This window comes from Camponotus vicinus, unplaced genomic scaffold (assembly GCF_025532165.1).
Source record: "Camponotus vicinus isolate PSW18456_S1 unplaced genomic scaffold, iyCamVici1.0 SCAF_3, whole genome shotgun sequence".
Lineage (NCBI taxonomy): Eukaryota > Metazoa > Arthropoda > Insecta > Hymenoptera > Formicidae > Camponotus > Camponotus vicinus.
This window is the reverse complement of record NW_028141967.1, coordinates 11,090,246-11,113,934: the sequence shown is the minus strand read 5'-3', so window position 1 is coordinate 11,113,934 and position 23,689 is coordinate 11,090,246. Positions and strand designations below refer to the sequence as shown.

General features: G+C 40.1%; 2 protein-coding genes across 2 annotated transcripts; one reads left to right on the top strand and one right to left on the bottom strand.

Annotated features, from left to right (window-relative positions):
- The first annotated feature begins 309 nt into the window (after positions 1-309).
- Positions 310-1,821, top strand: LOC145969038 (uncharacterized). Its single transcript, XM_083094901.1, has one exon. The coding sequence runs from the start codon at positions 310-312 to the stop codon at positions 1,819-1,821; it is 1,512 nt and encodes a 503-aa protein (XP_082951027.1).
- An 11,724-nt stretch (positions 1,822-13,545) lies between these two features.
- Positions 13,546-18,020, bottom strand: LOC145969037 (uncharacterized). The gene is made up of 4 exons (XM_083094900.1): positions 16,539-18,020; positions 15,237-16,433; positions 14,407-15,159; positions 13,546-14,280 (listed from the first exon to the last, which is right to left on the bottom strand). The coding sequence occupies exons 1-4, from the start codon at positions 18,018-18,020 to the stop codon at positions 13,546-13,548; spliced, it is 4,167 nt and encodes a 1,388-aa protein (XP_082951026.1).
- Between the last annotated feature and the right edge of the window lie 5,669 nt (positions 18,021-23,689).

Below are 23,689 nucleotides of genomic sequence, written 5' to 3'. Positions count from 1 at the left end.
CTCGACCGCCGTATAAATCACGCGGGGTGTGCGCGGGAATATCGCACGATCGAGGGTACGCTCGTCGATGGTTATTTCGAAACATCTGTTGCGGGAAGGACGCAGCGTCACGTGTTGCAATTTCACGGTTGCTTTTGGCACGGATGTCCAACTTGTTTCCCTGTAAATCGCGATAAAGCGCTTTCGTCGGGGGAGGATCGCGGAGATACATTAAATTCGCGATATGAACGAACTCTCGCAGTTTCATGGCGCCTTCGTCAGCGGGGATACATAGTGTCGGAAAAGTGGGAGTGCGCCTTCGACCAAGAAATGCGCGACAATCGCGTAATGTATGATTTTCTCGCGAATCATCCGATGGTAGAAACACCACCGCTCGATCCTCGCGACGCGTTTTTCGGTGGGCGTACGGGAAATATCGCAACTCAATACGAAGTCACAGGTACGGAGAAAATACGCTACGTCGACGTATGCTCATTATACCCGTTTGTATTGAAGACGGGCGCTTTTCCGATCGGTCATCCGGAAATTTACGTCGGCGATGAATGTAGCGCGTTAGTCGGAAGGTCACCGAATTATAATTTCGACTCGCTCGAAGGCCTCATACGATGTAGAGTACTCCCTCCTCGTGATTTATTTCACCCCGTACTTCCGCATCGCGTACGAGGAAAATTACTCTTCGCGTTATGTCGTAGTTGCTGCGAAACATTTTCTCAGACACCGTGCACTCATAATGATAGCGAGCGTGAATTCGAGGGTACCTGGGTAACCTGCGAATTACGCAAGGCCGTCGAGAAAGGTTATCTCGTAACGTCGGTAAGCGAAATTTGGCAATATAGAGTTAGCCAATACGATCGCGCGTCGCGGCAAGGTGGATTGTTCGCCGAATATATTAATACGTTTTTACAGCTTAAACAGGAAGCCAGTGGTTGGCCGAGCGAATGCGGGGAAAACGACGATGAGGCAAAAGAGCGATACTTGAGGGAATATGAAAAAACTGAGGGTATCGTTCTTGATAAGCGAAACATCGCGCGGAATCCTGGTTTACGCTCGGTTGCGAAACTGTGCTTAAATTCATTCTGGGGAAAATTCGGCCAACGATCCAATTTGCCGACTACCGAAATCGTAAAAACACAACGTTTCGCGACATTACTAACGAGCGCCGAATACGAGATAACCGACATATTACCCGTGAATGACGAGGTAATGTATGTTTCGTGGCGACTGCGACAAGAGGCTCTCGTTCCCTCGCCGATAACAAACGTCGTGATAGCAGCGTATACGACTGCACTAGCGCGTTTAAAATTGTACGAGTACCTAGAACGTTTAGATCGTCGTGTATTATATTACGATACGGATTCGTGTATTTTTATAAGCACCGGTGATTCGAACGAATACGTGCCGCCTACGGGAAATTTTCTAGGCGACATGACGGATGAACTCGAAAGCTACGGCCGCGGTAGCTATATCGAGGCGTTCGTGTCCGGGGGCCCGAAATTTTACGACTACATCGTGCGAACACCGGAGGGTAATACTCACGAAACTTGTAAAGTTAACGGTATTACTCTCAATTACGAGAACTCGCGACGAATTAATTTTAATGCTATAAAAAAGCTACTATTAGCGAGAGAAAAAGACACACAGGAAAACGAAGAAGAAGAAAATAACGAAACTTCGATAAATCTACGCTTTAATGCGATTCGACGTACGGCGTTTCATGAAATTGTTACGCGAAGTGAAACAAAAATATGTGCGCCGGTATTAGTAAAGCGTAGATTTATCAATAGCAGATATTCGCTACCATACGGATATGTGGCGGTATAACAATATTCTTATTTCTTGGGTGACTTTTTCTTTTTTAAATAAAAGTCGCGCATTTTCCGATTTTATTTTAAAAAATAGAATTATAAATATTGTAAGTAGCATAAGAAAAATGTAAAATTTATAACAATATAAATATAATTCTTCTTTGTATATATTTCTGTATATTAATAATAAGCAAAAATTTTATTAAAAAATGGCTGGTTTTGAAAAATATTAATAAATGTAAAAATTTTTTATCTTAATTCGAGTTTAATACTTTTAACTTTTCCCTTCTTCCTTTATAACACCCCCGCCTCGCGTTCAATCATCCGCATGTTCATCTTTTTACCTCTGTAGTGCAATGTAGTCTAATTATAATAATTATAATAATTATAATAATTATTGTCTCCTACTGAGATGCTTTGTCTCTTTTTCCGATAAAGTGCGTCATGAACCGTTCGAGCGGAGGGGGCTTGTTTCGATATTCCATAGCGGGCCCCGAGACGGAGTGGGGAGGTAAGGATTGTTTCCTCGAGACATATGGTATACCGCCGGCTACCCTCCGAAAGTCGGTAGGTGGGGGGGTTCGTTCTGTCAAGACGTAGCGAGAGCGACTAAGGGCTAGGTAACGGGAATTTGACTCGGAAACCTATACAGGTGGGCCAGGGCTGGAGTGGGAGGAGGATTGCTTCTTCGAGTCTAGTACCGCGGAGGTAGGGAAATAAAAATTTGATAAATCGGCGACACAGCCGGCGTCGACCAATCGCAGCTCTGGGCCACTATGGTGCGAGCCAATCAAACTCTGGACCACTATGGTGCAAGCCAATCAAACTCTGAGCCACTATGGTGCAAGCCAATTAAAATCGAGACTTCGGGAGGTGGGGCATTGTTTCCACCAATCAGAACGCCTCCCTCCACTTCACCTGGCCACGCCCACGGCGCCAGGGGCCGAGTGGTGGGGGTTTGTTTTGACGCACCATAGTGGCCCATATCTACTCACTACTATAAACTTACTACTATAAACTACTATAAACTACTATAGCCTTAGAAGGAAATCCTTGTAAGGAAAAATATTTCAATAATGTGTAAAATGTATGAAGCAACATTTTTTTTTAAATTATAGCAGAAAATTAATTACCTTTTCCAAAATGGTAAATTATTCATATATCATATTTTACATTTATCATATCTGATCACAATATTCTAATGAATATCGTTAGAAAAAGACGCCTCAATCTCGTTTGCATATATCGGAGAGACGAAAAAAATACACATATTATGGTTGCGTCTCACGGGAATGGGCGATGAAGGGGCCCATTATATTATCGATATAAATCTATTATTTCGATGCTTTTGAGGCAAAGAATGTAGTGTGAAAATATTTATAAATATTATTTATAAATTTTACGAATATACATTACATCAAACAATTTGCATAATACATTTTATATTGTTAGTTTTTGATTATATCGATTTAACAAACGTCGTACATAAATTGTAACTTGTAGAAAGTTATATGCAAATATCCTTTTTATTGTATGTATACAGAAGAGTACTATATATAAGAGTACTATATATATCGCAGAGTACTATATATAAGCGTTTGTGAGGAGCGCAGTAAATTGAACAAAAAGTCCCATAGCATTTTACGATTTTCGTAATAATAGAAATATTAAATAAAATCGGAAATATGTATCTGCGTGTGTGTGTGAGAGAAAAAGAGAGAGAGAGAGAGAGAGAGAGAGAGAGAGAGAGAGAGAAGCATTCGGCCGTTCAAGCTATCGCACGGTCCAGCGTGTTGGACATTTTGTCGGCGCGCGACAAGGGAAGGGACAGCGGAGCACGCCGTTGCCACTCGTTACACCGTCATCGCCGCGCCGCGCTGTCCCTCCCCTTGCCGCGCGCCGACAAAAAGCCCTGACACGCTGGATCATGCGATAACTCGAACGGTCGAATGCTTCTCTCTCTCTCTTTTTCTCTCTCATATACACAGATACATATTTCCGATTTTATTTAAATTTCTATTATTATTACGAAAATTGTAAATGCTATGAGACTTTTTTGTTCAATTTACTGCGCTCCTCACAAGCGCTTATATATAGTACTTTGCGACATTCTGTATACATACAATAAAAAGGATATTTGCATATAACTTTCTACAAGTTACAATTTATGTACGACGTTTATTAAATCGATATAATCAAAAACTAACAATATAAAATGTATTATGCAAATTGTTTGATGTAATGTCGTATATTCATAAAATTTATAAGTAATATTTATAAATATTTTCACAATATATTTTTATTATACAGGGTGGCCCATTTTAATCCATCCAGTCGAATATCTCGAAAACCAAGCCCGGGAGAGAAAAATGTTTCAGACAAAAGTTGTTTGGTTTCGAGGGGGCCATAAGATGGTACCATCAGTTTGACCTTGAAGAGTCATTTGAAGGTCACGTGAAGGTCACTTCAATTTTTTTAAGTGGAACACCCTATATATTTTTGCATATTCTTGTAGCTTATCTCGAGGGCTTTCCAAAACACTATAATTAAGTACCTTTTTGTTAAGTACTTTTTGAGTTATGAGGCTTGAAATAATTTCTTAATTTTACATAAACCGTAAAATATCTTGTAAAATATTCATTTTTCGATTATCTTACCTTAATACTTTTATGTACAAAATAATGAGAGAAATCAATTGGTGTAAAGAAAACACATAGTTGTTTTTAAGAAAAAATATGGAATTGTTAATTGCAAATTACATATTTTTTCTTCAAAACAACTATGTGTTTTCTTTACACCAATTGATTCCTCTCATTATTTTGTACGTAAAATTATTAAGGTAAGATAATCGAAAAATGAATATTTTACAAGATATTTTTTACGTAAATTTTATGTAAAATTAAGAAATTATTTCAAGCCTCATAACTCAAAAAGTACTTAACGAAAAGGTACTTAATTATAGTGTTTTGGAAAGCTCTCGAGATAAGCTACAAGAATATGCAATGACAAATAGTAGGTTCCATTTAAGAAATTGAAGGTGACCTTCATGTGACCTTCAAATGACTCTTCAAGGTCAAACCAATGGTACCATCTTATGTCCCCCTCGAAACCAAACAACTTTTGTCTGAAATATTTTTCTCTCCCGGGCTTGGTTTTCGAGATATTCGACTGGATGGATTAAAATGGGCCACCCTGTATATATAAAGAGACATAGCTAATGAGAGCAATGATAGAATTGTATTTATATATGTATGCAATAAAGACAGATCTATACTCTAAAATCGTTGCTTGTGCGAGACGATAGAGCAGTAGAAATGCAACATATTTTTTGTTTCAATATAAATACAATTAAACACAATACAAAAAAGCTTGTATTTCACATTGCTCTTTTTAAAATATGTATGTCTTTCTATTCTAGATAATACTGTCGGTAACATAACTATAAGTGTTGGTAATGTACCGACGCTTTTAGTTATGTTAAAATGAGGGCGCCTACCCGTCGGAGTTCGGCCGCGACTCCGGCATCCTCTTAAGGTATTACCTGGTACTACAGAGCATGAAGTACAGGATTGCATAAAGGTATCGTTAAAGCATGCCCCACAACGCTTTTCTATAGAAAAGAAGAAGCAATAAGTAACATTTTTGTACAAATCTAGATTTGATCTTTTTCTGTAATTCTAAAAAAAACTGTGAGCAATATATATCAAAGAAAATTAGAGTTATATTAAAGTTATTATTTATTAGATTTATATATTACTTAAGTTATAAGTTGTAAATTGTGATAATGTCTGCCATAAAAAGAAGAAAATTGAAACTGTTTGTAGTATTACGTCCAAGGGACTTCACGATTCTTTTCTTTCCCATAACTGGCGCACACGTGCATGATTTCCAAAAAATCGTTAATGTCAGTTAAATTGAAATGGGATTCTCAGTAAGTGCTCCAAAAACGACAGCCAGATATCAACGGGCTATAAAATCATAAAGAGTAGCATCTGGTCACAGTCAAGGCGCCAGTCAGCCGAATTTGATATTTTCCGATCTCTTGAAAACTCATAAAATCTAAAGAAGCTATAGAAAATAAAAGAAACTATTCATGAAAACGCGAGTGACCGGATGTCGCGACGCGACACACGTACCCATCTTAATTTCAAGGGGGTAGTAAAAGTCATCCCTTGTCTTTAGCAAACGCATCCTGCAAGACATAAATTACTACCACCTCCGATACTGAGAATCCTAGGTCTCCCCGTTTTGGAAGATGCTCTCCTATTCGCGAACGAATGTAATAAAATTCTGATTTGTTACATTTGTTTTAAACGCTCATAAGAAGGGGCAGGGAAGAGACGATGGAAATCTAATGAGAGAATAATCTCTTTCTATTCCTTAACTCCCCTAGCTCCTCACCCTAGGAGAGGGTAATCTAAAAACAATATATAAGCGAACTTCGAACAAATCAGCATTCTTAAGTATTCTTCATTCTTAAGTCTTCATTATTATTAATCAGTTATTCAGTTAATCGGCTATTCATTCAGTATCTCAGCATTCTTTGCATTACTAAGTCACTATTCTCGAAAATCTCGGGATTAATAGTATTAGCAAAAACAGTAACCCTATCGAGTTAGTGCGTGTTCGCAACTAAATAACAGTGCTAGTATCCTGTCATTCTCGACGCCAAGAGGCAACAACCACCACCAGCCACCTAACCGCAATCGCGTTCTCTAAAGCAAATAGTAAGTCTTTTCTTTTGTTTACGAATCCCCTCCGTTCTCTTCTCTTTACTTATTACAATCGCTTCCCTAGTGGAACCCGCTTCGAGGAAATCCACTAAAGCCAAGGCAAAGCGACTCCGATACCGTCGCAATCGCCGAACGCGCAGACTACTGTCTCGGGCTGTGACTGACCCTTCTTTTACATTAGATTTAAACGAATTAAACACGAATCTTCCTATCGCCAAATCGAACCACCCGAATCGTCTTGGGTAACATCCAAGAAGATACGCGAGACTCCTCGTATCTGTCCCCTCAAATCTCTCCTCCCAATTACTCCCCGTATCTGTCTCCTAGAACCCTTGCTCCCAGTTACTCTCCCGTGTACGACATGGAACCCGACCATCCGCCTGATTTTCCACCATTGTCGCTTTCCTTCATCCCACAAAGCAGCTCTCGACTCTCATCCCCTCTCTCCTCCCGCTCTTCCTCCCTCTATTTTCTCCTCGATCGATCCTAGTGATCGAACTGTCGCAACAATTCTCTCCTTAACCTACCCTGAATACACAGATCCCATTCTGCCAGGTTATTTCACCTTGGGACCTGGTCCCATACACAGTCCCAGCCTTAAGGCTTTTCTCAGCACCGCTTTTTCCGATATTTCCATCCCCTGTTTAACCCCTTTTACCGATAAGCCCGTCGCCTTTCCTATAGAATACTTACGGGAAAGGTATCTTCCTGATTTCGACTATATCTTCTTCGTCTCGCATACACTCACACACACACATACTCTCTTAATATTGTTACAGAATCATGTACTAGATCGTATCGATTTATGATTAAAATTTTTATATAACCTTTCTTTATAATGTACAATAAATTCATTTAAATTTATTCTTCCGCGTTCAACTCAATCGATCCCTCTCATCACCCACGCTCCTGAATCGCACTTGGTCCCGTCCTGGGTAAAAAGGATTAAGTTCTTTTACCAAAAAGAGGACCGTCGAGCGGCCATTCGGACCATAAATAGCGTAAGATCGACGCTTGCGGTCGTTGACCTATCTTTGGCTCTCCCGCAGGCTCGCTCGACCCGAGACATCTGCCCTTAAGGCACCTGTTCTCGGGATACAAGTGTCACGTCCTTCCTTCGGCCCATCCTTCCTCGAGCCTGGACGTAACAGTAGGAAAACGGCAGTTTTATCGCCGAGTTGCTAGAGACATTGCCCAAAACTCTCTGCATGCAATGTCCAATCCACAGTCCAAAAATAATAGTAATATCGAGTTATCTGATGTTTCTATAACTTCTAAAAACAATATTTGCTACAATAGTAATGAAAATTCTAAAGTTTTGAATAATAATTTATCGCATGTTAACAGTCTTGCCTTAAACAATTTAATGCAAAACAATGAATTTTATGGAATGCTTGATATTATTGATTCTTGTGTCATTACAGAAAATATTACAGAAAAGCAATCCTATTGTGACGAAAATGATGATACTATTATTGATTGCTTAAGACCTTGGGCCGCTTCAAATCCAAGTGTACCACAATATTTTCTTACATCATTACTTCATTTATTAAAACGTTTCTTTCCCACATTGCCTGCAGATGCAAGAATACCTTTGAAAACTTTCTCAAAATTTCATGTTCAAAATTTAGAAATAGGACAATTTGTTTATTTTGGAATTAAAAATTCTATAATACGGAACGGTTCACAAATTTTAAATTTAAACATAATAGAACTGATATTTAACATTGACGGGCTGCCTTTATTTAAAAGTTGCAACATGCAACTATGGCCAATCTTGGCATTAATTCACAATTCAAAAAGTAGGAAACCGTTTGTAATCGAAATATTTTGTGGGATATCAAAACCACGACCATTATCAACATTTTTAAATGATTTTATAAATGAATTATCATTATTATTGAAGAACGGTTTAGAATTTTTAAGAACAAGGTATAATGTTTCGATACATTCTTTTGTATGTGACGCACCAGCTCGCGCATTTATAAAATGCATTAAATCGCATCAGGGATATTCATATTGTGAAAAGTGCATTGATCCAGGTAAATATGTTAATGGTAGAGTTACTTTGAGAAATATAAATATGCCATTACGAACAGATGAATCATTTCGTTCTCAAATCGATGAAAATCATCATACAGATATTTCTCCACTATTAAAATTAAATATTGGACTCGTCAGTTTATTTCCTATTGACTACATGCATAACATATGTTTAGGAGTAACTCGAAAATTATTAAAGTGCTGGATTAGCGGTAATTATAAAGTTCGATTATCATCTTCTTTAGTAAAGTGTTTATCAGAAAATATGATTTCTCTAAAGAATTATATTCCTCGGGAAATTAATCGGAAACCAAGATCTTTAAATGAATTAGCTCATTTTAAAGCAACAGAATTCAGAACTTTCCTTCTCTACTTAGGCCCAGCTGTTCTTAAAGGAATTGTAGATCATTCAGTTTATGAACATTTCATATTATTACATTCAGCTATAGTTATTTTATGTTCCGAAAAGCATATTGCAATATTTGGATGTCAATTAGCTTCCATGCTTTTGAAAACATTTGTTCAACATAGTGAATATTTATACAGGGTGTCCCGAAACTAACGCTTGATATTTTAAAAGCAGATTCTCTGGCCAATTTAAAAACGATTTTTCCTCAGCGGAAATGTCGCGGCACTAATAGTTTTCGAGTTATAAACGATTGAAAATAAAGGGTTTTTCGCAAACTAAGGCTTATGGGAATAAAATATTAATAAAGTCACATTCTTTAGGTAGAGTTAATTTTAGTTAGAGTTTACTTTAATAGAATTTTAATTTAAGGCTTAGTTAGAAAGATACATGATGACAAAAATTGGGAATATGCAAAAAATAATGATCTCCCTCGACATTTTCGCTGAGGAAAAATCGTTTTTAAATTGGCCAGAGAATCTGCCTTTAAAATATCAAGCGTTAGTTTCGGGACCCTGTATAGCTCAGAATTCCTAATCTATAATGTTCATTGCTTAATTCATTTACCTGAAGATGTATTAAAATACGGAAAACTCGACAATTTTTCAGCTTTTCCATTTGAAAATTTCTTAGGATACTTATCTCGTCTTATAAAGAGTACAAAACAACCATTAATTGAAAGGACCCCGCACAAAACATGGGGAAATTCGGTCCCGGCCAAATTTGATAAAACTGTGCCATTTTGTACTTTGAGTCATGCTGATCAAAAGTTGTCACGGGCGTAACCCGATCCTATGAGCCGTTTTAGAGCTACAGTGACTCAAAATGCGGAAATGCGGCCACGCCATAACGCTAGTTGTCTTAGATATAGACTTGTTCTGGGTTCTTATTAATACGTATGTGCACCCTTACGGAAAGAAACTACAGTGGATTACAGAAAATTATATTGCAGTGATTACATAAAAATATTACACGAAATTACTGACTATAAGTATTGTAATATACTGTAATATTTTTTCGCACTACATGCTCGGATTACAGGAAAATATTACAGGAAAATAACCTGTAATATGTCGTGCGCCGGGATTACAGGATAAGGCCCTGCGCACAGTAGAGGAAATATTAGGAATAAATATTAAATATAATATTAAGATTTTAAAATAAAATCGAAAAAAACTTTGATATAAAAAACAAGAATTTAACAAATATTTAATAATAAAAAATGTAAGATTAAAAAAGTTTGAAATAACATTTATATCTATTTGTAAGTACTAATAATTAATAATTAAATTCAAATTAATATTAAATATTACATTTAAAAAATTATACATGAGGGAAGTAATAATTATTATTATTTCAATTTATTCATATTTGAATTTACTCTTTCCACATATAATTTATTATTATTAATTCCACATTTTATACAAGAGCAGTCGGGAGACGCCGCGCTAGATTTAAAACATACGCACATACATGCATACACTCATGTACACATACGGAACACACTTACAAGAGGAGGAAGATCAGGTAGTGCGATCACCAATTTGACAAACTTTAAATATGTTTTAGAGCTTTAACGCGGCGTCTCCCGACTGCTCTTGTAAAATGTGGAATTAATAATAATAAATTATATGTGGAAAGAGTAAATTCAAATATGAATAAATTGAAATAATAATAATTATTACTTCCCTCATGTATAATTTTTTAAATGTAATATTTAATATTAATTTGAATTTAATTATTAATTATTAGTACTTACAAATAGATATAAATGTTATTTCAAACTTTTTTAATCTTACATTCTTTATTATTAAATATTTGTTAAATTCTTGTTTTTTATTATTTACTTTTTTGTTTTTGTTTTTGTTTTTTGGTTTTTTTATCTTATACTTTTTGTTGGCAGCAGTCGGGAGTATTTTTTTTTCTAAAAAACTTTTTTTATTTCATTCTTTGAAAAGCTGTAGTTTATTTACTTCTTTACTTGTTTTTATTTTATTTTTTTAATTAATTTTTTTATTATTTTAAATTATTTGTTTTTTATTTTATACTTTTTTTTATTTATTATTTTATTTATCATTATTATTATTTTTGTTTTTTCTATTTTATACTTTTTTTATTTATTATTTATATATATTATTATTACTTTTTTATTATTTCACAATTATATTTTTTACATTTTGTTTTCGTTATTAAATAATATGCATGTAATAATTTGTATCTAATAATGTAACATAATGCGAGACAGAATCTTCTACATAGTCACATAATTATGATTATATAGTATTTCTACAATCATAGAAGTTTATATATTTGTTGCATAGCCAAGAATGATTGTAGAAATATCATACCATCATAATCATATCATTTATGGCTTCGCAAAAGGTTTCTCTCACATTATGTTATATTATTGTTGTATTATTTATTAATAATAATTATTTTATTTGCGGCATAGTCATAATAATAATTATTTTATTTGCAGCATAGTCATAATAATAAATAATATAATATAACATAATGAGAGAAAATAATCTTCTGCGTAGCCATATAATTATGATTATATGATATTTCTACAATCATTCTTGGCTACGCAGTAAATATATAAACTTCTATGATTGCAGAAATACTATTGTTCGCGAGCGAATCCGACAGTGCGATGATGGGACCGGAAGGTCGTAAAGCGAAAAAAGTGCGCCTCGTTCACACAAAGGACTGACGTGTATTGGAGTCAGAATTATAAGACAAGTGTTTAGTGCAGTGATTTCGATTGGCGAAACAGCGATGTAACAAAGTGAGCGCGGTTTTCGCGAGCGGTATCGCGAGCGGTGTCGAGAAACAAGAGCGAGAAAAATGCGTTGTCCAAAGTCGTAAGCGGTCGTGTAATGCGGTTAATCAGCGGTTTGATACAAAGATTGCGAAAGTCCAAGAGAATAAGCGGTCGTTATAAGCGGTTTTTACTATGCGGAGCGGTTTTAACTAAGCGGTTTGACAAAAAGTGCGAGACTTCGGCTTGCTCGCGTGCGGTGCCCGTTATAAGGCGAGCGGAATTTTGGGCCCGTTGCGACGTGGCCCAATAATTTTAATTATTTAGCGGTGACCTCATGGCGCTGCGTATAATTGGCCGCCGATGAGGTCTGACGTTGGCTTTTTCGCGGTTGCCATGCGCGCAGTCTTTTTGGAACAGCTGATTGGCAATCAGCTGATCGTGACGTATGGGCGCGCATGCCCGTACGTCACGCTGATTTTGGTCGACGGTTGAGATTATTATTGTCAGTGTTTATGACACGCGTTTCTTATGTCCCAAAAAAATTGAAAATAATACGAACGATCGAGTTTTTCTGAAAAATAGATATCTCGAGAAGTTTCTCGACGCCCGTTAAATTCGAATTTGCGAATTTATAACATATTGAAAAATGCGGATTTTACTTGCGAATAATTTTTAAGCGAAATGATATTTCGGTTTTCGAACATCCCGCCCGCCTCGTCAGTACGTGACGAAATTTGCGAATGTGTTCGGGCGCGGGCAGGTGTCGCGAACGGTCCGATTGATGAGTTGGTGATAGTGATCATGAATGGAATGCGTGACGTAGTACAAAGACACGTGTTGTTCAGTTTATTCGTGTCTTTCGCGAGAATAGTATCGTGTGAAGTAAAGAGATTTATACAGTGATGAATGATGAGAAAATGTACAGTGAATTTGTGAATAATCTCGCGAGTGCAGTGAAATGTAAACGTGAACGTGAAATTGTGACGCTGGAGAGAGAACAGAAAAAGAAAAAAGAGACTGATAACGCGGCTCGCGGATCGCGCATAATATCGAATGTGCCTTAATATAATTACATGTGATTAAGCGCGTACGATTCCCGGAATTATGATACCGTGAAACATAATGTGAGTGAATCGTACAATGTGGATGAGACATGAAAGAAAGTTCGGGTTTCGTAAGAGCTCACGAATCCGAGTGCGTTGGAGATGCTGCGGTGTCGGTTCCTGGCAAGAGGATGATTTTCGCGAGTGGTCGGACGAGCTCTGAGGATGCTGTGCGCACGGTGACCACGCGAGTCACGCCGTCGTCCCCGGGGTGCAGGCGTGTTATTCGGGCGAGCGGCCACCGTGTTGGAGGTGTCGATTCCGACCGCAGTAGGCACAGGTCGCCAACGTTGGGGCCGGTCTGGTTCCGTTGCCACTTTGATCTGCAGGCCAGCGTCTGTAGATACTCGCGCGACCACCGATCCCAAAAGTGGTCGCGCATTTTTTGGAGGAGTTGCCACCGTGATAGCGCGTTATCCTTCTCGGTAGCAAGCGACGGCTCCGGAACGGCCAATAGAGGAGCTCCGATGATGAAGTGACCGGGTGTTAATGCCGTCAAGTCGTCCGGATCGTCGGTCTGCGGCTGAAGCGGGCGCGAATTGAGGCACGCCTCCACCTGTGCGAGGAGAGTCGTCATCTCCTCGAAGGTGAGCGTTGCCTCGCCGATAACCCTTCGAAGGTGGTGCTTCGTTGACTTGACGGCTGCCTCCCAAAGCCCGCCAAAGTGAGGAGCTGCGGGCGGGTTAAACCGTCACCTAATGCCGTCTGAAGCTGCTGCCTGCGCGATGCGACGGCCGTCGGTAGTTGAGGCGCGGAACATCTCCCGGAGTTCTCGGCTTGCTCCGATGAAGTTGGTCCCGCAGTCCGAGAACACCTCGTGACAGAGACCTCGCCTGGACACGAAGCGACGGAAGGCAGCCAGGAACGCCTCAGCCGTGTAGTCGGAGACGACCTCGAGGTGAACAGCCTTGGAACTAAGACAAACAAATACAGAGATGAAGCCTTTGTTTGCTCGATGGCCGCGCCCCTTGCTGGTCCGGATGAGGATCGGACCGGCGTAGTCGACTCCGGTACGCAAAAATGGACGCGCCGGAGTCACTCGCTCCTGGGGGAGGTTGCCCATCAGTGGCTGCGGTGCGGTGGCTCGCCATCGGGTGCACGTGACGCATCGATGGATGGACTTCTTGACGATGGCTCGACCTCGCGGGATCCAAAACCGTTGGCGCAGTAGCCCGAGGGTGAGCTGCACTCCTCCATGTAGAGTCCTACGATGGCAGGAGTCCACCAGGAGCCCAGCCATCCAGGAGTCCGGCGGAATGATGATTGGGTGCCGTTCATCGTGAGACAGGATGGCGTGTTTGAGACGGCCTCCGACTCGCATTGTGCCGCTGTCGTCCAGATAGGGGCTCAGCTTGGTGAGCGGACTCCGTGGTGGCAAAGCACGTCCTCTGCTCAGTGATGAGACCTCGGTTGTGTAGTGCAGTGCCTGCGAAGTTCAAGCCCATCGTAAAAGTGCGTCTTCGATTTCGCGTGGCTCCAGAGTTTGTGCGACGTCTGTGACGTTGTGCATTTTCCGTGCGATTTTGCGCCAACGAAGACACCAGGCCGTCACCCTGAGTAGCCGGTGCAAGGACGAGAAACGGAGAATGAGTTCTGGCTCGGTGATGGCCTTGACGGAGGTATTGAGCGAGCCGGCGGCTCGTTGCTCCGGCACCTCCAAGTTTGGCAAGACGCAGTCGTCGCTCGGCCAAAGTGCCTTGTCACTCCGCAGCCAGGATGGTCCGGTCCACCAGAGCGGATGGCCGATCAAGTCACCCGGTTGGGTTCCTCGGGAGGCGCAGTCGGCCGGATTGTCCTTTCCCGGCACATGCCGCCATCGAGCGTCGGGCAGTTGGACCTGGATCTGTGACACCCTGTTGGCCATGTAGGTCTTCCAGCGGGAGGCATGCCCCTGGATCCAGCTCAGCGCTACCCTGGAGTCAGACCACAGGAAGACTGGCGCTGTGGGCAAACCCAGGAGAGTGCGCGTGTGAGCAGTGAGATTCGTCAGGAGGGTGGCCGCGCACAACTCGAGTCGAGGCAAGGACACCGGCTTCACGGGGGCGACCTTGCCTTTGGCAGCCAGCAGGTGAACTGCGGTGTGCCATTCGGTGGCGGAGCGGAGGTACACCACCGCGGCGTATCCTCGCTCCGAGGCGTCGGCGAACCCATGGAGTTCGGTTTGTGTGTGTGGTCCGTCACTGCCTAACCAGCGAGATACCCTGATCTCGTTCAGGCGCGGAAGATCAGAGAGGAGGTTCTTCCAGGACAGGGCGTCTGCCGACGGAAGAGGAGCGTCCCAGTCCAGCTTCTTCAGCCAGGCGGACTGGATCAAAATTTTAGCTCGCATTGTGACCGGAGTGAGCCACTTTTTGTGAACTCGGTGAAGTGACGTGCTTGCACCGAGAAAGTGAAGTGATCACTGGCCGGGTGCCAGTGGAGGCCCAGTGTAGCGTGGCTTTCGTGGGACCACGAGTGCGGTGAGCTGGTGATCCAGTGTTCTGGTGGGACTCCAGACAGGATACCGAGGTTGTTGGCCCCCCACTTCCTGAGCGGAAACCCGCCCGCCGTGCAAAGACCGCGTAGCTCCTGCTGCAACGTGGTGGCCTCCGAGATGGTGCTTGCTCCGGTGACGACGTCGTCCACGTAAGTATTGCGGCGTAGTGCTACCGCTCCGCGCGGAAATTGCGAACCCTCGTCGTCAGCGAGCTGGTGTAGGGTCCGTATGGCGAGAAATGGCGCGCACGCCAAGCCATACGTGACCGTTCGTAGGCGGTACTCGCGGACGTCGTCGGTGACTCGGTGCCGCCAGAGTATCCGCTGGTGGTCGCGGTCCTCCTGATGGATAAGGATTTGGCGGTACATCTTTTCGATGTCCGTCACAAAGACATAGCGGTGCCAACGCCAACGAAGGAGCACGTCGGCGAGGACTGGCAGGAGGTTGGCGCCCGTCAACAAGTTGACGTTGAGGGACGCGCCCGAGATCGAGAGCTGCGAGCCGTTGAAGACGACCCTGAGCTTCGTTGATGTGCTCGTTTCCCGCAGCACTCCGTGATGCGGTAAGTAGCACTTAGCGGTGTTTTCTTGTTCGGATGAGGTGTTTACGACTTCCATATGTTGCAGGTCTTCATACTCCTGCATGAAGCCGCGGTAAAGATCGCCGAATCGAGCGTCCTTTGAGCAGCGGCGCTCCATGGCGTGGAGCAGACGTTCGGCTGGCTTGCGGGTCTCAGTGAGAGAGGGTGGTGCTCCAGTGAACGGCAGCCTAACAACGTACCGTCCGGTGTTGGTGCGTGTGTGCTCGCGGGTGAAGAGGTCTTCGCACCTCTTCTCTTCGGCGGTGAGAGCGACGGGAGCGGCGGTCTCTCTTTCTTGCTCCCAAAACAGCTGCACCAGGTCGTTCAACTCGTGGTCGATGGAGCACTGGTGCGAGGTATGGCTGCTCTGGAGCGTGGCCTTGTGACCTCCAGACAAGATCCAGCCGAGCGAGGTCCGCTGAGCGATGGGCTCGTCCTTGCGTCCCTTGCGGAGCCCATCTTGAAGTACGGCGGAGTATACGTCTGCGCCGAGCAGTATTTCTATCGGATCTCGATCGAGATACTGCGGATCCGCCAGGGAAAGGCCGCGAATGTGTGGCCAAGTGAAGCTGCTTCGCAAGATGGGTCCCTAGTACGACGAGAGGCGCGGAAGAACGTACGCTAGTACCTGAAGGGTTGCTCCGGTCACCCCAGAGGAGAGGCTCAAGGATAACTTTCCACGAGTTGCTCCGGATGCTCCTCCAATACCGGCGACGGACATTGAAGAGTGACTTCGCGGCAGACGCAAGCGTTGCGCCAGAGCTTCTGAGACCAGGGAAACTTCTGACCCCTGGTCGATCAGCGCACGGACGGCGTGAGGTCTTCCCAAGTGGTCCGTGATGTTGACGCGTGCGGTGGCGAGAAGGATCGCCTTGCGATCCGATGCGAGTCGCGTGGTGGACAAAGAACTCGCTCCGTCGGATTGTGCGTACGCGTCGTGAAGTAAAGTGTGGTGTCGTGACTTGCACGTGAAGCAAGTTTTCACGGATTGGCATTTGGCTAGGAAGTGATTGCCGAGACAGTTGAAGCACAGTTTGTTTGCTTCCACGAAGTTCTTTCTGTCGCTCGCGGTTTTCGACTTGAATTCCGTGCATTGCATAAGGGAGTGCTTGCCCTTGCATGCTGCGCACGTCGAGGAGTCGGATGTGCGCTTCACGAAATGCGATTTCGCGGATTTGGAAGTTCCTCCGGATTTCGCAACGGAGTTCGGATGCACGGCGTTGAGTGTGAGGATCTGCTCGGACATGAAACCCATCAGGACGGCATTACTCGGCGGATCGACGGAACCGCGTATGGAGGACTCCCATTCCATCCGAGTTTGCGGATCGAATCGATCGACGAGCAGGTGATTGAAAAGGTCCATCCCGTGCGTGGCAATGGGCCTATCGATGCTCTCCTGAGCGTTGATGGCAGTCGTGGCGGCGTTATAGAGGCGACTTAGCTCGTCGGCGGTTGCGGCTTTCATTTTTGGCACGGCGGTATAAGCGGCGAAGTTAGCGCGAATGAGTTCCCGTTTGTTCTCGTAATGCGAGCTCAGAATCGTCCACGCCCGCTCATAATTGCCCCCGACAATCGGTAATGACCGGATTAATTTTTCCGCAGGACCTTGTAAGCTGGTACGGAGGTAGTGGAGCTTTTCCACGTTAGAGATAGACGGATTGTCTCCTATAATGGACAGGAAGATGTCGCGAAACGCTGGCCAGTCTCCGTACGCGCCAGAGAACGTCTGGAGCTTTATCCGCGGCAACGATGTCTTGAGCGCGTGCTCCTGGTAAGCCTCGGTCTTCGGCACGCTGGGCGGCTCGCTTTTGAGTTTGTTCGCGTACCCGACTAACGTGCTCCGCTGTGTCACGTAAGTTGATTCCGCAATGTCAATAAAATCAGCTTTTGCGTACTCACTGTCGAGATATTTCTCTTTCAGCGCAGTCCTGATGAGTTCATGCTGAGCCTCGAACTTGTTCCACAGCGTCTCGAGGAGGTGGAGGCGAGCTTGGATGGCTTCGGCGGTGATGTTTGAGACGCCCATCTTGCGCAGATTGTCCACGGAGCGAGACATTCGCCCGTGGACATCATTCTGCGCCTCCAGCAACGCCTTCAAATCGGCACTCATCTTCACTAATTGTCTTTCTGTTCAGGTTCGCGCACTGGACGACACACGTGAATTTCACCCACGAACTGCGGAAGCGGATGTTAATCCGGCTCAAAGGACCAGAAATGTTCGCGAGCGAATCCGACAGTGCGATGATGGGACCGGAAGGTCGTAAAGCGAAAAAAGTGCGCCTCGTTCACACAAAGGACTGACGTGTATTGGAGTCAGAATTATAAGACAAGTGTTTAGTGCAGTGATTTCGATTGGCGAAACAGCGATGTAACAAAGTGAGCGCGGTTTTCGCGAGCGGTATCGCGAGCGGTGTCGAGAAACAAGAGCGAGAAAAATGCGTTGTCCAAAGTCGTAAGCGGTCGTGTAATGCGGTTAATCAGCGGTTTGATACAAAGATTGCGAAAGTCCAAGAGAATAAGCGGTCGTTATAAGCGGTTTTTACTATGCGGAGCGGTTTTAACTAAGCGGTTTGACAAAAAGTGCGAGACTTCGGCTTGCTCGCGTGCGGTGCCCGTTATAAGGCGAGCGGAATTTTGGGCCCGTTGCGACGTGGCCCAATAATTTTAATTATTTAGCGGTGACCTCATGGCGCTGCGTATAATTGGCCGCCGATGAGGTCTGACGTTGGCCTTTTCGCGGTTGCCATGCGCGCAGTCTTTTTGGAACAGCTGATTGGCAATCAGCTGATCGTGACGTATGGGCGCGCATGCCCGTACGTCACGCTGATTTTGGTCGACGGTTGAGATTATTATTGTCAGTGTTTATGACACGCGTTTCTTATGTCCCAAAAAAATTGAAAATAATACGAACGATCGAGTTTTTCTGAAAAATAGATATCTCGAGAAGTTTCTCGACGCCCGTTAAATTCGAATTTGCGAATTTATAACATATTGAAAAATGCGGATTTTACTTGCGAATAATTTTTAAGCGAAATGATATTTCGGTTTTCGAACACTATATAATCATAATTATGTGGCTACGCAAAAGATTCTCTCTCACATTATGTTATATTATTGTTGTATTATTTATTATTATGACTACGCTACAAATATATAAACTTTTACATAAATAATATAACATAATGCAAGAGTAAATAATCTTCTGCGTAGCCATATAATTATGATTATATAATATTTTTACAATCATTCTTGGCTATGCAACAAATATATAAACTTCTATGATTGCAGAAATACTATATAATCATAATTATATGGCTACGCAGAAGATTTTTTCTCACATTATGTTATATTTTATTGTTGTATTATTTATTAATAATAATTATGTTTATTTGCAACATAGTCGTAATAATAAATAATACAACAATAACATAACATGAGAAAGAATCTTTTGCATAGCCACATAATTATAATTATATAGTATTTTTACAATCATAGAAGTTTATATATTTGTGTAGCCAAGAATCATTGTAGAAATATGTAATCATAATTATATGGCTACGCAGAAGATTATTTACTCTTGCCTTGTTATATTATTTATGTAAAAGTTTATATATTTGTAGCGTAGTCATAATAATAAATAATACAACAATAATATAACATAATGTGAGAGAGAATCTTCTGCATAGCCATATAATTATGATTATGATTATATAGTATTTCTGCAATCATAGAAGTTTATATATTTGCTGTGTAGCCAAGAATGATTGTAGAAATATCATATAATCATAATTATATGGCTATATGATATTTTTATTAGAATCATTCTTGGCTACGCAGCAAATATATAAACTTCTATGATTGCAGAAATACTACATAATCATAATTATGTGGCTACGTAGAAGATTATTTACTCTCATATTATGTTATATTATTTATGTAAAAATTTATTTATTTGCAGCGTAGTCATAATAATAAATAATACAACAATAATATAACATAATGAGAGAAAGAATCTTCTGTGTAGCCACATAATTATGATTATATAGTATTTCTACAATCATAGAAGTTTATATATTTGCTGTGTAGCCAAGAATGATTGTAGAAATATCATATAATCATAATTATATGGCTACGCAGAAGATTTTCTCTCATATTATGTTATATTATTTATTATTATGACTATGCTGCAAATAATAATTATTATTAATGATAGAAAGAGAGAACAGCTTACCTGCCCAGTTAGCCAAGCCTGCTCGAACAGATTTCGCCAAGTGCTTGCTAAAAATTGTTGTCAGCAAAAAGGCTACAATTTTGCTACAAGAATTGTTATTACCTGATTAAGCTGGCAGATTGGCGGCAAAAACCGAACAAAGCTTGCTGACAAAATCCGACAACAAATTGGCGGCAAAAAGCAAGCGAAGCTTGCTGCATTACTTGATGTCAAATTGGTGGCAAAAACTAAGCAAGATCTGCACGCACAAAATTTGACGTCAAGTTGGCGGCAAAACCCGAGCAAAATCTGTGCAGGAAAGTCTGATGACAAATTGTCAGCAAAAAGCAAGCAAAGCTTGCTGCATGACTTGACGTCAAATTGGCAGCAAAAACCGAGCAAGATCTGCGCGCATAATTTGACGGCAAATTGGTGGCAGAAACCGAGCAAAACCTGCATAATCGGTATTTAGATGCCTTGATTCAATAGTTCCTTCGCTTTCCGCTACGCGATGCACGCTTTCTCGCAATCAAATTTCTGTTAGAAGTAGATATAAAGCCTGCTAGTGGCTATTAATAAAAGATCAAAAGTATATTTCTATTGGTTTAATTTTTGATATCTCATACAAGCCTAATATTAAACTGATTAGAATCAACAGGATAAATGGAAAATTATCCTATTTAGCATAAGCAAGCATAAAGCAAGAGTTTAATTATCATATAAATTATGTCTCAATTTTATAAATTAAATTTAATTATTTTCACAATTTACTTTATTATTAATTTAATTAAGTTGAAAGAGAATTTGCTACGTGAGATATAACTACGATATAACATTACATTTCATAGTTATTTATGAAAAGAAAATTATAATTTACCAATAAAACTTATTCTGTAATATTAAATTTTATTGCATTCAAAAGCAGATCATGCTCGGTTTCTACCATCAATATGCTGTCAGATTGCGCGCAGATCTTGCTCGGTTTTTGCCGACAATTTGACGTCAACATGTCAGCAAGCTTTGCTCGGGTTTTGTCACCAATTTGCTGTCAGGTTATGTCAGCAAGATTTGCTAGCAAAACACGAGCTTAATGCGGACACAAATGGCTATGGATTTGGTGTGGAATTTTGATTAAATTTGCTGCCAATTTGCACGCAATTTGTTAACATTTTGCTTACTGGGTGTTCAAGAATATTTTCTTCCGATATATCCATCATATTATCCATGTTTTTCTGTTAAATAAATCACTACTTCACAATTATATATATATAACACAATTATTATTATTACTATTGACAACAATTTATTGATGATAATTGTCAACAATAATAATAATTTGACATATAGGGTTATGTCAATTATTATTCCCACTACTTCGACATGTCTCCAACTCAAGTTACTATATTTCTCTATTTGGATGCTTAGAACGAATCTTATTGGTGAATCATTTTTGCTTCTTAGTTCCGCTCGCAGCCAATGAGAGAACGTATCGGCAAAATAATATTGTTTTTCCGCTTTTTATTAATAGAATAAAGAATAATAATTATATGTTTTAAACCATCCTTGGTTAATAAAAAACTGATGTGCAACAGATGACACCGAACTATGTTATTGTTATCGAGAAAAGCTGTGAGTACCGATCCGAGCTCGGTAAAACGCATACTCCCTCCGTCTTTTGCCAACCGTAGGTTGGCAGCAGTCGGGAGTAAAAACGCATACTCCCTCCGTCTTTTGTCAACCGTAGATTGGCAGCAGTCGGGAGTCAAAATATAAATTCGGGTATAAATATAAAGGGCTTTTACAAATTTATTAGCCCTTACTAGTCCTTATTTATATCCGAGAATTTGTATTTTATTTATATCAGAATATTTTCGATTTTGTTATTTAAAAATTTTAATATTTAATATATTTATTCTTAATATTTTCTCTATTTTGTGCGCAGGGCCTAATAATACATCAACATAATATATTGAATTAAATATAATTGTTTATTTTTTATATAATTTTTTATATATAATACACATATCTTTTGATGTAACGACATTATTATAAACTAATAATTTTAATAATCTAATAAATTAAATTTTTTTACTTATCTGCTTAAAATAAAACTTATTTAAAATTAATCTTATTTAAAAAAAATAATTTAAAAAATGATCAAATAAAATTCTTTGTTCATCTTTTATTGCAGTTATTTTTAAAAATATTCTAAAATCTAATTTTTAAACAAATTTTTTTGAAATAAAACATTTAAAAAAATAATGAAAAAGTAATAAAAAAATGATCAAATAAAATTATTATCTTATTGCACAGTTATCTTAAAAACACAAATTCTAAATAAATCTAACTTTTTAAAGTTTAAACAAATCTTATTGTATTAATACTAATTATTTTTATAATTTATCAGAATTTGTTTAACTAATATGGCTTATATTGGATTAATAATCAGTAGTCAAACCGATCTTATATTGCTTAAGCAATTACTTAGCGAAGTCTGACAATTTCACCAATCACAGACTTTAAAACTGTTATACAGGGTGTTCAAAAAGTCCCGGACCAGTTGAATATTTTATAAACTATGCACTTTAGAAAGAAATGTTTCAGACAAAAGTTATATGGCTTGAAGGGAGCCATAAGATGGCGTCATTAGTTTGACCTTGAAAAGTCGTTTGAAGGTCACGTGAAGGTCACCTTCAATTTCTTAAATGGAACCCCCTATTTTTTGTTACTTATTCTTGTAGCTTATCTCGAGAGCTTTCCAAAACACTATAAAGTATTTCTTCATTGAGTACTTTTCGAGTTATGAGGCTTGAAATAATTTCTTAATTTTACATAAACCATAAAATATCTAGTAAAATATTCATTTTTCGATTATCTTACCTTAATACTTTTATGTACAAAATAATGAGAGGAATCAATTGGTGTAAAGAAAATACATAGTTATTTTTAAGAAAAAATATGTAATTGTTAATTGCAAATTACATATTTTTTCTTCGAAACAACTATGTTTTTTCTTTACACCAATTGATTCCTCTCATTATTTTGTACATAAAAGTATTAAGGTAAGATAATCGAAAAATGAATATTTTACTAGATATTTTATGGTTTATGTAAAATTAAGAAATTATTTCAAGCCTCATAACTCGAAAAGTACTCAATGAAGAAATACTTTATTATAGTGTTTTGGAAAGCTCTCGAGATAAGCTACAAGAATAAGTAACAAAAAATAGGGAGTTCCATTTAAGAAATTGAAGGTGACCTTCACGTGACCTTCAAACGACTTTTCAAGGTCAAACCAATGACGCCATCTTATGGCCCCCTTCAAGCCATACAACTTTTGTCTGAAACATTTCTTTCTAAAGTGCATAGTTTATGAAATATTCAACCGGTCCGGGACTTTTTGAACACCCTGTATATATATTGTTGAATAAGTTGGATTTCGCGAAACAATTGCTTAAATAATGATCATAAATATCGGCCTCAGAATCTTTGAGTTGGATGACTTCAACAGATTGTAAAATTGAATGTTTTAGATTATTGAATTGAATTGACGGATGTCACTTTTTTCT